This window comes from Nicotiana sylvestris, chromosome 12 (assembly GCF_000393655.2).
Source record: "Nicotiana sylvestris chromosome 12, ASM39365v2, whole genome shotgun sequence".
Taxonomy (NCBI): Eukaryota; Viridiplantae; Streptophyta; class Magnoliopsida; order Solanales; family Solanaceae; genus Nicotiana; species Nicotiana sylvestris.
This window is the reverse complement of record NC_091068.1, coordinates 155,448,057-155,464,260: the sequence shown is the minus strand read 5'-3', so window position 1 is coordinate 155,464,260 and position 16,204 is coordinate 155,448,057. Positions and strand designations below refer to the sequence as shown.

General features: G+C 35.3%; 2 protein-coding genes across 2 annotated transcripts; one reads left to right on the top strand and one right to left on the bottom strand.

The window, feature by feature from the left end:
• Nucleotides 1-3,781: 3,781 nt before the first annotated feature.
• On the bottom strand, nt 3,782-5,085 carry LOC138883987 (uncharacterized). Its single transcript, XM_070164718.1, has 2 exons — nt 5,080-5,085; nt 3,782-4,978 (listed from the first exon to the last, which is right to left on the bottom strand). Exons 1-2 carry the CDS (start codon nt 5,083-5,085, stop codon nt 3,782-3,784), a joined length of 1,203 nt encoding a protein of 400 aa, XP_070020819.1.
• Nucleotides 5,086-12,356: 7,271 nt separating this feature from the next.
• LOC104248967 (aquaporin PIP2-7-like) lies at nt 12,357-15,745 on the top strand. Its single transcript, XM_009805325.2, has 4 exons — nt 12,357-12,832; nt 14,031-14,326; nt 14,758-14,898; nt 15,415-15,745. Exons 1-4 carry the CDS (start codon nt 12,538-12,540, stop codon nt 15,532-15,534), a joined length of 852 nt encoding a protein of 283 aa, XP_009803627.1. The 5' UTR covers nt 12,357-12,537; the 3' UTR covers nt 15,535-15,745.
• Nucleotides 15,746-16,204: the final 459 nt, after the last annotated feature.

The window sequence follows — 16,204 nt, the reverse complement described above, 5'->3', positions numbered from 1 at the left end:
AGAGGTGTTTCTTTAGGAACAGATTAGTCGATGGCTTTCTCTTCAATGGAGGAAAGGATTGTTTGTTCTTCAGCCATGGAAGATGAGTAGTTTGAAAGTTCTAGAAAGGCTAAGAAAAAGAGAGATGATCGTTCGAGGTTTGGACATGAGAGGGTTTTAATGAGGAAGAAGGCAAGTGTGAGGGAGAGAGAAACGAGTTTTGAGACGGTGGTAGATTTGTGGGAAGATGCAATGTTTCAGATGGAAGTGAAGGAATTTGAATGAAAAGACGTGACATACATGGTTTGAAAAGGTTGATGATGTGGCACTGAATTTTTGTTCTTTTTAAGATATGCATGAGAAAAACACAAGACTACTAACATGTGATACAAGAACCAAGTTCTTGACCTGTCTTTTAAAAATTCTCAAGCCTCTTATACTGCTCATGCATTACTTCTACAGCTTCTATAATCAGCATGCGTGTCTACCTGCAACGGTATAAAAGTGAGTTAGACTTGGCCAGAAAACACCTTAGCTAGTTTTACTTGAATGTAACTTTCATAGCCATATGAAAGGAATCAGGTTCTCAGTTAGGCTTCATTAGCCCCAGTGCCATCCTGTTTCTCTCATAATGTTCTTTGTTCGGTGCTTCGGTGAAGATATCTGCAATTTGGTCTTCTATGCTACAGAACTTCATGCAGATAAGCCCCTTTTCCCCATTGTCTCTGAGAAAATGATGTCTCACGTCAATGTGTTTGGTTCTTTTATGCTGGACCAGGTTCCTGGCCATGTTGAATGCACTGGTGTTGTCACATAGAAGAGGCAAACAGTCAGTGTACACACCAAAATCTTTTAGTTGTTGTTTAATCCATAGGAGTCGAGAATAGCAGGAAGCTGCAGTAACATATTCTGCTTCAGCTGTTGAAAGAGCTACTGAATTTTGTTTTCTTGTGCCCTATGAAATCAGACATGATCCAAGGAAGTGAGCCATTTCAGATGTGCTTTTCATGTCCACAAGATAACATGCATAGTCATCGTCAGCATACCCAATAAGATTAAAATTGTCACCTGAAGGGTAGTATAGAACCAGGTCCTGTGTTCCCTTAAGATATCTCAGAATTCTTTTGGGAGCCTTCAGATGAGATTCCTTGGAATTTGGCTGAAACCTTGCACATAGTCCTACACTAAAGACAATATATGTCCTATTGGCAGTGAGAAAGAGAAGAAACCCAATAATGCCTTTATACATTGTTTGATTTACAGAAGAGTCAGATTCATCCATGTACAGTCGAGTAGCAGTGACAATGGGAGTATCAATCACTTTTGATGCTTCCATATCAAACCTCTTCAGAAGCTCCTTGATATATTTCTACTTACTAATGAATGTTCTCTTTGTGGACTGCTTTACTTGAAGACCCAAGAAGAAATTTAACTCACCCACCATGCTCATCTCATACTCACTTCTCATGAGTTTTACAAATTCTTCACATAGTGAGTCAGCTGTGGCCCCAAAAATGATATCATCAACATATACTTGAACAATGAGCAGGTTCCTCCCTCGTTTCTTCAGAAACAAAGTGTTGTCAATTTTTTCTCTTGTAAAACCATTTTCTAGGAGAAATTTTGACAACTTTTTATACCAAACTCGAGGAGCCTGCTTCAACCCATACAGAGCCTTGTCCAATTTGAACACATGTTCGGGGTGTTCATGACATTCAAAACTTGGAGGTTGCTTTACATAGACTTCTTACTTGAGTAAACCATTCAGAAATGCGCTTTTGACATCCATTTAGAACAGAGTGAATTCCATATGTGATGAAAAGGCAATGAGGCTTCTGATAGCTTCCATACGAGAAACTGGAGCAAAAGTCTCATTATAATCAATTCCTTCCTCCTGATTGTAACCTTGGACAACTAACCTTGCGTTGTTTCTTGTAGTGTTCCCATGTTCATCAAGCTTGTTTTTGAATACCCACCTGGTTCATATGACGATATAATCTAAGGGTCTAGGTATCAGGTGCCACACTTTGTTCCGTTCGATTGATGAAGCTCATCTTGCATAACTGTGATCCAGTCTGCATCTTTTAAGGCTTTCTTAATATTTTTGGGCTCTATTTGGGAAAGAAAGGCTGAGAAGGAAAGTGAATTTTTGGCTTTTGATCTGGTTTGGACTCCTGAATCCAGAGGGGTAATTATGTTGTCAAGAGGATGGGAGCCTTTGTGTTTCCAGTTGGGCACTTGAGCTTCATTTGTAGAGAAGCTAGGTAATCCTGACTGGTTCCCTTGTATCCTTCTTTCAGCTACCTGTGGAGTACTTTGAACTGCATCAACCACTCTATCTTTAGCTTCAGTGGTTGTAATTTTAGTACCTGGTTCCTCTCCGGCTGATGAGGAAGAGACTGCATTTTCTTCACTTGCCTCTTTCACTTGATTTTCCATTTGCCATATCAATGAGTTCCCTGAAACCAGTAGATGCTCTCCATCTTGATCATCCTTGTTGTTTTTCTCACGGGAGAGGTAGGACTCATTAAATATACATGTACACTCTCCTCTACACACTGATTCCGCTTATTGTATACCTTGTAGGCTTTACTTTGAGAAGAATATCCCAAGAGGATTCCTTCATCACTCTTGGCATCAAATTTTCCAAGCTGATCATTTCCATTGTTGAGAACATAACATTTGTACCTAAATGTTCTTAAGTGAGTCAGCTTGGTCTTCCTTCCATTCAGCAACTCATAGGGAGTTTTGTTCAAGAGAGACCTGATCATGCACATGTTCACCAAGTAGCAGACAGTGTTGACAGCTTTAGCCCAGAAGTTCTTAACAATCCCACTATCAATCAGCATTGTTCTTGCCATTTCTTCAAGGGTTCTGTTCTTCCTTTCCACAACTCCATTTTGTTTTGGAGTTCTAGAGGCTGAGAAGTTATGGGTAATGCCATTCTCATTGCAGAATTCATCAAACTTAGCACTGTCAAATTCTGTTCTATGATCTAATCTAATGCAAGCTAGTTTTTGATTCCATCTTCACTTGAATTTTCTTCACAAAGGCTACAGAAACTTCAAAGATCTCATCTTTTGTTCTAAGGAACAGAGTCCAAGTGAATCTAGAATAGTCATCCACTATCATAAAAATATATCTTTTTTCTCCCCTGCTTTGCACTCTCATAGGACCACACAGATCCATATGAAGGAGATCAAGTGGTTTTGAGGTGCTGGCACTTTTTTTGGCTTGAATGAGGATTTCACATGCTTCCCTCTAGCGCAGGCATCACAAACCTGGTGCTCTTTGAACTTTGACTTGGGCAGACCACGAACCAGGTCCATTTGAACCAGCTTATTCAGTAGAGAGAAGCTTACATGCCCATAATTCAGCATCATCATCAACTGCTTTTAAGCAACTCAGATCACCACTTTGTAGGGACTCAAAATCAGCAACGCATATATTCTTATATCTTTTGGCCACAAGTACCACTTCACCAGTTACTAGATTTGTAACTGTGCATATCTTTGACAAGAACTCTATCTTGTTTCCATTATCACATATTTAAGAAACACTTAAAAGATTGTACTTAAGACCATTGACATAGTACACATTCTCAATTGAGTGAGTGAGTGATTTCCCAATCTTTCCAACTCCAAGAATGTACCCCTTTTTTCCATTACCAAAGGATACACTCCCTCCTTGTAAGGCTTTTAGTGAAAGAAAATCCATGGTATTCCCAGTCATGTGCTTAGAGCATCCGCTATCCATGAACCACTGTTGACTGCTTCCTTTCATTGTTCCCTGCACAAGGAAATCAGGGGTTAGATTTAGGAACCCAAGCAAGTTTAAGTCCCTTGTAATAAACAAGAGGATGATTAAGTGCTCTTCTAGTCCATGCAGGTAACATGCGCTTTTTATGGGTGGCACATGGTCCTCTTTCAGCAAAAACTTTATTTTTCTTAAGAGACTGAACCCTGACTTGGCAATTTTCTTTGAAATGTTCATTGTTCCCACAGTGGGTACTCAACCAATTATCAGGTACAGTAACATACTTGCTATGAGGGTTATAAGGAGTTCTCTCCCTTTGAAACCCTATTCCCTGCTTGTTTCCATCATTGTTAACGTATATGGCAGTAATAGCATCCGAGGACCAGGTCCACTTAAGAGACTTCTCAAGATCATTTTTTACTCTTTCCAATTCTGCTTGAAGTTGTCTATTTTTCTCAAGTTCAGCACATAAACTAGTTTTTACAGCATTTAACTCATTTTCAAGCTTAATATGTGCTTCACTAGCAACTTCTTTTCCTTTCTCAGACTTTCCAGGCCTACATTCTGCTTTGAGTTCCTCTATTATTTCCTTCAAGTCTATAATCACAATTAAGAGGTCATCTCTTTCTTGCTTTAAGGCATCAACTTTCTCCACTAAGTCATTATTTTCTTTACTGAAATTTTCGATGGTTTCTTTTAAGTCAACAACTACTACCATCAAATCGTATCTTTCATGTTCTACACTAACAATTTTCTCAGTTAGAACCTCCTTTTCATTTTCCAGATTACCTATGGTTTCTTTCAAATCAACCACACAAACTACCAAGTCATCTCTAGTTTGTTCAGCATCTCCTAACTCTTTGGTTAAGGCATCCTTATCATCTGCAAGACTATGATAGGCATCAATTAACATATTTGCCAATGACATGAGTTTCATAGGAGAGTAGGGTTTCAGATTTCTCTGAACATCCCTGAAATTTACCTCATCATTGTCATCATTTTCATCATTGTCTGACTGAGCCATCAAAGCAAATATTAAATCATATTTGTTGGCTTCACTTTCAACTGCCATCATAGAACTATCACCTGCATCATTTTCTTCTTCAGACTCACTGGAGGAATCTCCCCATGCTGCAAGAGCTTGCTTCACAACATTGTCAGCGACGTTCTTTCTTTTGAAGCGTCTGTCAGGAACCGGGTTCCTCTTGGTTGCTTTATCAGAGTTGTGCTTGAAATGTTCTTGCTTCAGGGGAGGGCAATCTTTGATTAAATGCCCTGGCTTTCCACACTTATGACAGAGGTCATAATTTTTTGGCCTGCTAGGACTGCCTCTCTTTGGTATACCTTCATTTCTTCAAGCCATTTTTTGAAATCTTCTGGTCAATTAAGCCATGTCACTGTCCTTCTCACTTGAGTCATTACTTTCAGCCTTAAGTACCAGATTATTTTTCTTCTTTGGTTCTCTTCTTTCACTATCCGTCTTCTTCTTCATTTCGTAGGTTTTCAAATTTCCAACTAGCTCATCTATGGTTAGCGCCTGCAAATCCTTTGCTTCAGTAATGGCATTCACTTTACTCTCCCATGAACTTGGCAAAACACTGAGAATTTTCCTCACGAGCATGCTCCTAGGAATGATTTCACCAAGCGAGTGTAACTCATTTATGATGGAAGTGAATCGTGTGTGCATGTCTTGAATGGATTCATCTTCCTTCATTCTGAAGACCTCATACTCAGTGGTGAGCATGTCAATCTTAGATTGTTTTACTTGAGTGGTTCCATCGTGTGCTGTTTCTAAAGCTTCCCATATCTCCTTAGCGATTGACAGGATAAGATCATGTTGTATTCATCAGGTCTTATGCCACATACCAAAATTTTCTTGGCACGAAAGTTTTTCTCCACAGTTTTCCTATATGCATCGTTGTATTCTTTCTGATCTTTGGCATCGTCACAAGAGGGTCTCCTACCTTCTTTGTTGGGACATAAGGACCATCACAAATAACATCCCACAACTCGGAATCTTCTGCCATGATAAAGTAATGCATTCTTGTCTTCCACCACCCATAGTATTGTCCATTGAATCTGGGTGGTCTATAAGTAGACTGACCCTTTTCAAAGTTTGGTGGAGCAGCCATGGGGATCCTTTCTAGGTGTTAACATGATAGAAAGAACTCGCTTTGATACCAATTGATAGAATATATGAGTCCACCAAACTATATAGAGACCAGGTCCTATATAGGTTTCCACAAATACTAATTCAATAGTAAGTAAATGAAATAGGGAACTTTGAGGAAGAGAAAAATTCCTGCTTAAAGGGATAAAAAATCACTACCTACACTGGCTATGAGCAATCTTTAAATTACAACCTATGCAATCTAGGAATTAAACTCTTAATCTCTCCCTAACTTGTAATACACATATTACAAGCCACTTTGCAATACACCTATTACAAAGACTTCAATTCATGACTAACTCTAGTCACGACACAAACACTGAAGATTTATGATTTACAAGGGATTCCTAAATAAAGCTTATAGATAAGCAATGTAGGAATTACAATGAAGAGCAATTACAAAGTTACAACTCAACTAAGGACATAAAAGAGACTTGCTATAGGAACTGATCTGTAGTAGTGTTGTACATTGTTCTTGATGCACTTGAGAATTGAATACTTGATTGTCAGATGCTTGAATGTTTGAGTGAATTTTCTAAGTGTTCAAGTGACGTTTTGTTGTAATGTTTATTGTTAACACAACATGGATGACATCATTTGAATGATGTAATCACTTGGTTGCTCAATGAGAAATGACTGATGTACTGTGCTGCACTGTTTGAGTGTACAGTGCAGGCAGTTACTTTCCAGCTGTAGATAGTTGACTTCGTACTGCTATCAGGGGAACCCAAGGGGATCATGTCCCTGTGTTGATTCTTTATCTCCTGAAGTCATAGCAACTCACATTACCTTGAGTCCATTGATTGAGTTGTGTACCAAGTGTATCAGGTTCCTTATCTGGTTCTTTGACAGCAAGTTTGTTAGATAATCAAAACATAAAGTTAAGGTACTATAAACCCATCAGAATATTTGAATAGGTGTTTGGGAACTTTAAAAGATGAACCTGAGTTTAATTTTCACCCTAGATGCCAAAAACTAGGGATTACATCTTTGCTTCACAGATGATTTGCTAATGTTTGCTCGAGACGATACTAAATTTGTGCAGCTTCTAAAAGATAGGTTTGCCTTATTTTCGGAGGCTTGGGGACTGAAAGCTAATCTAAGCAAGAGCCAGGTTTACTTTGGTGGAGTAGATGTGGGTACCAAAGAAAACAACAAAAACAACAATGACCCAGTATAATCCCACAAGTGGGGTCTGGGGAGGGTAATATGTACCAAAGAAAGCATACTGAATTTGTTGGGATATGAACTTGGGGAGCTGCCTTTAAGCATCTTGGAGTCCCTTTGTCAACAAAGAGACTGACAATCGCCAGTGTAAACCCTTGGTAGATAAGATAACAGCCAAAATTACTTAATGGATGGACAAAGGGTTGTCATATGATGGGAGATTGCAGTTGATTAGAGCTGTATTATTTGGCATCCAAGCATATTGTTATTTCTGCTTTCACAAAAGGTTATCAAATTAATTGAAGCAACTTGTAGAAACTATTTTTGGACAAGTCAGGCTACCATATCCAAGAAGACCCTAGTCGCATGGGAGAAGGTCTGTTTACCAAGAGGAGTAGGGGGCTTAATGTTCTTAATTAGGAAATATGAAATCAAACTGTTGTGTGTAAACTTCTATAAGCTCTGAGTCAGAACAAAGACATGTTATGGATTACCTGGATACATACATATTATATAAAGAAGCAGAACCTATTTACTATGGAGGTACCAAAACAAGCTTCTTGAATGGTGAAAAATATTGAACATGAGAAAAACCTGAAAAACACTAAAAGCATGTCCTCAACTTATCAGAAAAGGAAATTTCACATTAAAGTTGCTTATAGTGCACTCAGAGGAGAGGTTGATAATGTCCCTTGGAAGAATCTTGTTTGTCACAATGCTGCATGTCTTAAACAAGTCTTTATATTATGGTTGGCTTTATAGGGAAAATTGAGAACTAAGGGTCCTACTTAATTGGGGCATGAGGCTTGATGGTGATTGTGTTATGTGCAAGTCCTATCCTGAAACTTTTCTACACTTATTCTGTGAGTGCAGTTTTTAAAGAACTTTCTGGCAAAATATATTGAGATGGCTGAAATGGCAAAGAAACATTATGCCATTGGAATCAGAGTGGCGATGGGTTCAACGGAAAGCAAGAAGGAGGACCTCTCAAGGAACTTTACTTAAAGCCTGCTTTGCTGTTGTAGTGTATGACATTTGGAACGAAACGAATACTCGAGTTTTTCAAAATAGAGCTACAAACATGGAAACAATGATGCATGATCTGAAAACCTCTATATGCATTAGAGTTAGGGGTAACAGGAAGTTGTTTGAGTTTATTTATTTTTTTGTAGGAATTTTGATGTTTTTAGTAGATAAGGTTGTTGGTGTCATAGGATAGTCATGAGAAGTGTAACCTGGTAGGTTGCCTTTGTTTGTACAAATTACCGGTGATTAATAATATTATTTTAATTGCAAAAAAAACTTTCACAAATACACAACAGTACCTTTATCAATAACATTCATTATATTATTGCAAATCATCGTCCTGAACATAAATAAATTTGGTACAAAATTATTATTTTTACACTATCAGATGACCGAGAAGATGAAGCAGCATTGTTACAAATAATAAATGGTGGGCTCTTTTATAAAATACAAAAGTTTGGGGTAATTTTTAAAAAATATAATAGTGATATTTTGGGCCCAAAGTTTTGGGGATTTGCCAAAATATAGAAAAATTTATGGTCAAACATATATTTGCCAAGAAAAATTCAAATATATTTTGGAAGAATTTATGTCCAAACAAGTCCTAATAATCATGGGTTGGAGCAATGGTAAAATTATCTTTGCGTAACCTATATATGTCATTGTTCGAGTCATGAAAGAAATCACTTATATTTGTATTAAAAAAGATTATCTATATTACACTGCTTGGGATGCGATCTTTCTGTGAACCCTACATAAACGCAAAGTACTTTACACGTCAAAATGTCCTGCTAATATTAATAATCAAGATACGAAAACAAGCTGATAGGAACATCAAATGAACCAAATAACGTCGTGTCGTTTTCTTTTTATGGCAAATGGTGGTTTACAACAGGAGAACATTTAAGGCTAGCTTGGGGCAGTGTCAGTCGTCAATTCCCTCACGGCCACAAACTGCTTGCATTGAATATCTAATTCCAGAAAACAAAAAAAAAAAAAACTTCCCAAATTTCCACTCTGTTTTCTTCTCCAACAGTTTAAAAGAAAGAACCCTCTCGTAGCGTTTAGCAAGTATAGTAGTAGCAGCAGCTTTCTTCAACGTCATTGTACACGTGTCTGTCTCTCACTGGTTTTGTACAGTCTTTAAACCAACTCCCTGGATACGTCTAGCAGCATTTTGTATGGCTCCACAACATTCAATTTTATGATAAGGGCAAAACATAAGCAAAATCTTGGTTTTTTTGTTTTTATTTTTATTTGGTGGCTGATATTTAGCTAATTCGGATTCGTGCCGCTTAAGATTTAGTAACAAAAAAAGGCTTCGTAACAAGATTTATCACGACTCGAACCCAATATATGTAGTTAATCAATCTATTTTTCAAGGGAGTTCAACTGACTACTCTAACATTGGAATATTGCATACTGTAAATAGCAACAAAATAATTTTTTTTTGGTTGAATCACCTCAACATGAGAAAAGATTATAGTGTATTAGTAGAGGGATTTTTAGGTCATAGATTCAAATCATAGGTGTGATACTTCATCTACGCATTCTATCATGAATCTGTGGCTCCAAATTATTGTTAATTAATTTTAGCATTAAGTATATTAAGCTTCCAAAAAATCATTAATAAGCAACAAATTATCTTTGAAAATCAAATTTAAGAGACACAAAATGTTGTCATAATGCGCCTTCCCCGCCTGCAACGTTTGGCAAAAAAGTTGGGTTATTATCGCATTTAACCCGTATCAAAAACTATTTATATTCGATAACCAAAAAAATATATAAAAATTTATATAATTTTCATATATAACATACATAATATACATATATATATATTTTGAGAACAGCTATACAATATAATCTTCCATAAAAAAAAGTTTGGTGTGACAAAAGATAAGGAAATAGAGATTTGTGGGGTTGGCGAAAACTAAAAGCCAGCTGTGTTTCACATGCTTCTTTTTTATAAGTCTATTGATGATGGACCTTTTTTAATTACCTTTAAAAAAGAAGGACCAATACCTAACTTATTTTTTATAAGGAAAGGACAAAAAGAAAAAGAAAAAGAAAAGTTCAGAATTTGCAGCATCCAAAGAATGTCTAACGGTACTTGGCTTAACCCTAACTAACAGAACATATAACCAAACTGAACCCAAAATTATAAACAAAATACAGTTATCGAGCCACACAAGAAATTATTTGTTTTCAATTTACGATAAAGTTTCTTTTTTTTTTACCAAAAGTTGACTGACTGAATTTGTCATTGCTTAGTTAATTGTGCATTCAACAAATTAATATTATTATATATTATATATAAATATAAAAACTACATATACAGCTCTTCCAATATGGTGAGTTTTTTCAATTATAATAATGATGATTGATCAAAAGATAGCCAATACAAAGGAATAAATTAATAAATATTTTCCTTTTTGGGTTACTACAGTCAAATAATATTCCATATGCTACAGCATTGAATTCTAGATAAGGACAGAAAATTTGCTATGTCCATACAATGGTTTGTACAACTAATAAAAATAAAAAGTACTCGACCGATAAACAAAATAACGTTTCTCAACTGAAAAAGAAAAAAAAGACAAAATAAGTAAAGGGATGCGCAAAATTTAAATTACTTTGAAAAAGAAAAAAGAAAAAGTTGATCATAAGGATGAAAAAAGATCACACACTATCATGTAGTATTTGAATTTTCTATTTTAGCTCAAGTTTGGACATAATTTTTTTAGTTTTTTCAAAAAAAAAATTAAAAAACTATTTGTTTATGGAATTTAATCAGTTTTTAAAAAATAATTATGAAGAAAAGGTTTCAAGTTCCTAAGACAAATCAGTTTTTAAATGAATTTTTTTTCTTCCAAAATTTTAACTTTTTTTCCAAGTAAAATGCAAGTCCAAACACAATTTTAACTTTTAAAATTATTTTTCAACACAATTTCCAATAAAAAAAGTTCCAAGTTTCAACAAAAAAATTTATTCTTTCTTTTTTCTGTTTTAATTGGAAAAAAATATGTTACCGTTAGAAAGAGGATGTGTTAGCCATAGGGCTGGCTTTTCGGCTGCCAGGCTGAAATGGGCAAGAAAACAAAAGTCCCCACAAAAACAACTAAATACAGACCAACAGATAATTAGCCCTCACATGGCCTCGCTGTCTCTCTTGTCCCACCCAATCTCCCCCACCCCACCCCACCCACCACACCAAACCCCAATTTCCACTCCGGTGATGTCCGAAACAGCATGTGTACACTTCCGACTAATTTTATTGGATATCGGCTATCTCCTACCCATATAACTATTGCAATTTTTTAGAATAATCTAAAATTGATCTTATGAGTATTTAATCGACGTAAAGATAACAAGTAAAAAATAATCAATTGAACATAACATACTCAGTAAAATTCAAAAGTCTTGAGAATGAATTGAACAACAATAACAATAAATAACTAGACCCTTAAGGATAGATTGGATAGTCAATAAAGTAGGTAAAAATTACGAAAGACTAAGATATAAATCCAAAGTAAAATAATACAAGGTGATATTATTCCATCTGGCTAAGATTGGTGGTAGATTTACTGGATATTTGCACTAATGGAAGCATAACAACTATTATGTGAAATAGTTAAGGTAAACACAAACTAGCGCACCTAGACTAATTACTACTCTCTCCGTTTTATATTAAATGAGGTATTTTCCTTTTTAATCTGTTCCAAAATAAATAACACATTTTTAAATTTGGAAATAATTCAACTTTAAACTCTTTCATTTTACTCATTTACCCTTAATGAAAAGCTTTTATAGCCACACAAATGTCATGGCCCCACAAACTTTTTATCCCTTAGGTTTTTAAGACTACAAGTTTCAAAAGTCTTATTCTTTTTTCTTAAACTCCGTGCCGAGTCAAACTACATCATATAATATGAAACGGATGGAGTAGTTTTTTTTATACAATACAAGTAATAGTATTTGGCTTTAAAAGTAATGGATGCACAAGCACTCACTATAGAGTAGATCCGCCACTGGTTGAGTTTCCTTTATATCAAGTTAATGTATCCAGATAAATACATTAAGTGAACACTTAGTCTCAATAGCAATTTCCAGATTAAAAATAGTTGAGCATCCACGATTTGAAAATTCTGCGTCCGTCACTAAACTCAACTACACAACAATAATTAGAAACCACCATAATTTAAACTAATATCACCATGCATGATATACATTAATGATATCTTCTTGACAGGAATATTTCGTTGTTCCTTCACTTGTATTTCCTAAAATGCCCTTCCCTTATCCATAAAACCTAACACAAACCCATCACCTTCTTCTCAGACAAAAGCACAAAAAAAAGCAGCAAACCAAAAACTCAAAACTCTTCTCTCTTTCACTGCAAACTTCTAAACAATAGTACTTTTACTTTCATCAAAGAAAACATGTCAAAGGACGTAATTGAAGAAGGACAAACTCATCAACATGGAAAAGACTATGTTGACCCTCCACCAGCTCCTCTTCTTGACATGGCTGAACTTACCAAATGGTCCTTTTATAGAGCTGTTATTGCTGAGTTTATTGCTACTCTTCTCTTCCTTTACGTCACTGTTGCCACTGTCATTGGCCACAAGAAGTTGAACGCTGCAGACCATTGTGATGGTGTCGGTATTCTTGGTATTGCATGGGCTTTTGGTGGCATGATTTTCGTTCTTGTTTACTGCACTGCTGGTATTTCTGGTAAGCACAATAACCTAACTTTTTCCTATGAATTGTTGTTCATAGGCGAATACAGGATTTAGAGTCACTGATATTTAGCAGGTGCGATTTATTATGTACTTTCTTCGGTTCACAATAAGTGTCCAATTTGCTTTTAGTACGCCCATTAAGAAAATATTAAATTCTATACAAAAATACCTACTATGACTAAACTACTCCTAATTAAACATTTAATGTGAGGAGTAATAAAAGCTTTTAGGGGATATGTACATAGGTTATATTTTGTAAAAACAAATTGAATTCTTTCTTGATTACATAACTGGACATTTATTTTGAACCAAAATAAAAAAGCAAATTGGACCCTTATTGTGAACAGAATGGACTTTAAATGGTTAAAGATTTTTACTGTATATGCATACATGGTATGGGCGGTGGATGCAGGATTTAAGCTCTATCGGTTGATTCCTAAAGAATTTTTGCCATGAACCCATTATAATTTTAAAATTATGGGTTCAAACCTATTATTTATTACAATTTTAGTAAATTTTTACACATAAAATTATGTTTCACATTTGGAAATACTGAGTTCAATTGAATCCGGTATTACAACTCTACATCTACCTCTGGTGCGGGCCAACTTTGAACGTGCTAGAAATGACTAGATCCTCCTATTCAAAGGGAGATGTTACATATCTTAATCAGTGACAAAGCTAATAATTTTCGGGTGTTCAAACTTGAAAAAATATACCAATAAAAGGTATTCAATATATATTATATACTTCTAAAAAAATTTTTTTAACGTAGTATAATTTTTCGACGAAGGTTGGTCAATTGACCCCCTTTAAGACATGCAGCTTCGCCCCTGATCTTAACGATTCATCTGAATTCAGTATTTAGGCACGAAATTAACGATAATTCTAAAAAAAATGCATTAAGTGCCAAAAAAAATCTTGAAGCTTGAAGGCAACATACACCCATTTAAGCAAGGGGGGAGCTAGAAGCTTATACGCACCGAACCCAGTAATTTATATACAAATTATATATTTACATTAAAAAATTCATTAAATATGTATAATTGTTAAATTTATAATCTGGTTAGTGGCTCTTAAAATTGCTGTCTAAAATTAGAACACATAATATTGAAATCCTAGCTCGGCTTATGCATTTAGTAAAGAGGAGAGAAACAACTAATGGATGTGTTTTTGCTTTTCTGTTGTAGGTGGTCATATTAACCCAGCGGTGACATTAGGGTTGTTCTTGGCAAGGAAAGTGTCATTAATAAGAGCTGTTGCATACATAATTGCACAATCACTTGGTGCTATTTGTGGTGTTGGTTTCGTCAAGGCTTTTATGAAGCATTACTACAACTTAGAAGGTGGAGGTGCTAACTTTGTACAACCTGGTTACAACAAGGGTACAGCTTTAGGTGCTGAGATTATTGGAACTTTTGTTCTTGTTTACACTGTTTTCTCTGCTACTGACCCTAAGAGAAGCGCACGTGACTCTCACGTCCCTGTAAGTACACCTCTCACTACTAGACAAATCTTGAATTTTAAGTACAAAATCTTGAAAATACTTTGTTTGTGTGTATTTAGTGCCCGTTTGGCCATAAAAAAATTCAAAAAACTTTCACTTTTTTTCGAAATCGGTGTTTGACCATGAATTTTCTAATTTTTACTTAAGACGAATTTCGAAATTTTTCAAAAATTTAAAAAATTCCAAATAATTATTTTTCAAAATTTTCTCTCAGATTGAAAGTAAATAGTCTTTCTATTCTCATAAGATAGGGTAAGGTTGGGTAACCTTCCTCAGACTACACTTATGGAATTACATCGAGTTTGTTGTTGTTGATGTTGTAAATGAGTTCTGATTTTGGTTCTAGTAGGTTGGAAATAGATTTGAGTTTTTAGTACTAATATGGAGTATTTTGTTATTTGGAAATGAAGGTTTTGGCTCCTCTGCCAATTGGATTTGCTGTATTCATGGTTCATTTGGCAACTATTCCAATTACTGGAACTGGTATTAACCCTGCTAGGAGCTTTGGAGCTGCTGTCATTTACAACAAGGAAAAAATCTGGGATGACCAAGTAAGTTTTCACTAATTTAGGAAGTATTTAAGTTATGACAGTGATTTTTTTTCCATACTATCAGTGTAATTTAACATATAGTAATAATAACCATTTATTTCATGTTATCAATTAACTCAATTAGATAGAGTTATTTGCAATTACTACCTTTTAAGAGGTCTGGTTATGTAAATATTTTTTGTACCATCAACACATAACTTGGGACCCGTTTGGTCATAATTTTTTTTTTTTTTTGAAACCCATTTTCAAAATATTGTATGAGTTATAAATTTTAATTAATTTTTGAAAATATTTTTTAAGACGAGTATCAAGTTTAAAAAAAAATCCATTTTCCCTCACAAAATTGCAATATTTTTTCAACCTATAACTTCAAATACTATTTTTTTTCCCTTCAAAAATCATAATTTTTATGTCCGAACGCCTACTTAGACTCCTTATTTAGGATATACTTTTGATATCCAGCAATTAGTGTTAAGTTTTTTAATCCTTATATATTACTTTTGGGATATGTTGCAGTGGATTTTCTGGGTTGGACCATTTGTGGGAGCTTTGATAGCAGCAATTTACCATCAGTTTGTATTGAGAGCTGGAGCTGTTAAAGCTTTGGGATCTTTCCGCAGCAACCCAACCAACTAAGCAAAAGTTATTCCACCACCCTCACAAACCAGAGAAGAAGAAAATTGAGTTCACGAGTTCAAATTTTTCAAGTCTAATTGTTTGATTTTGTGTATGAGGAATGTATGAACCATTCTCTTTTTGTTCGTTTGGTACAGTTTAATCTTTAATGTTAGCATTGGATGTGTATTTATTTGGTATGAGCAGTGTTGGTGGTGTTTTCCTCTTTTCATTTCCTCTCTTCCCAACTTTCTCTTTCTCTGATAACTTGTGTCATTTTTAAGGTGTTGTTGGTACAAGAGATAAAGATAATAATTTAAAATTGTATTTTTATAATATGTTTGGTTATAGATATTAGCTAATTCCGGAATAAGCCCAAAGGATATTCTAATTTAAACAAGCCCTAAGGATTCACGTTTTTCAGCACTCAAAACCATGATCTCGTTAACTGTTAGCTATCCACGTCAGCTTCATTAATCTGAATTATTGCGTGAAAGGGGAAATAAACTTTATTCCTCCTAGCCAATTCACCGCTTCTCACTGACTTACTACTTAAACAATACCGGCTTGAACAAGGAAAACGATCACTTATCTTCTCTATTTACTTCCCGTAATCGATCCCGAAAGAGCGAAAGTAACCTGGAAAGCGAACCAGTCAATCAAGTGAAATGATCCGTAACGGAGGTTAGCC

What these genes read in the sequence shown, in the direction of transcription:
- LOC104248967 (XM_009805325.2), top strand. Translation starts at nt 12,538, where the DNA reads ATGTCAAAGGACGTAATTGAAGAAGGACAAACTCATCAACATGGAAAA. An exon ending in CACGTGACTCTCACGTCCCT is followed by an intron (nt 14,327 to 14,757) that starts GTAAGTACACCT and finishes TTGGAAATGAAG; the next exon opens with GTTTTGGCTCCTCTGCCAAT. An exon ending in AAAAAATCTGGGATGACCAA is followed by an intron (nt 14,899 to 15,414) that starts GTAAGTTTTCAC and finishes GATATGTTGCAG; the next exon opens with TGGATTTTCTGGGTTGGACC.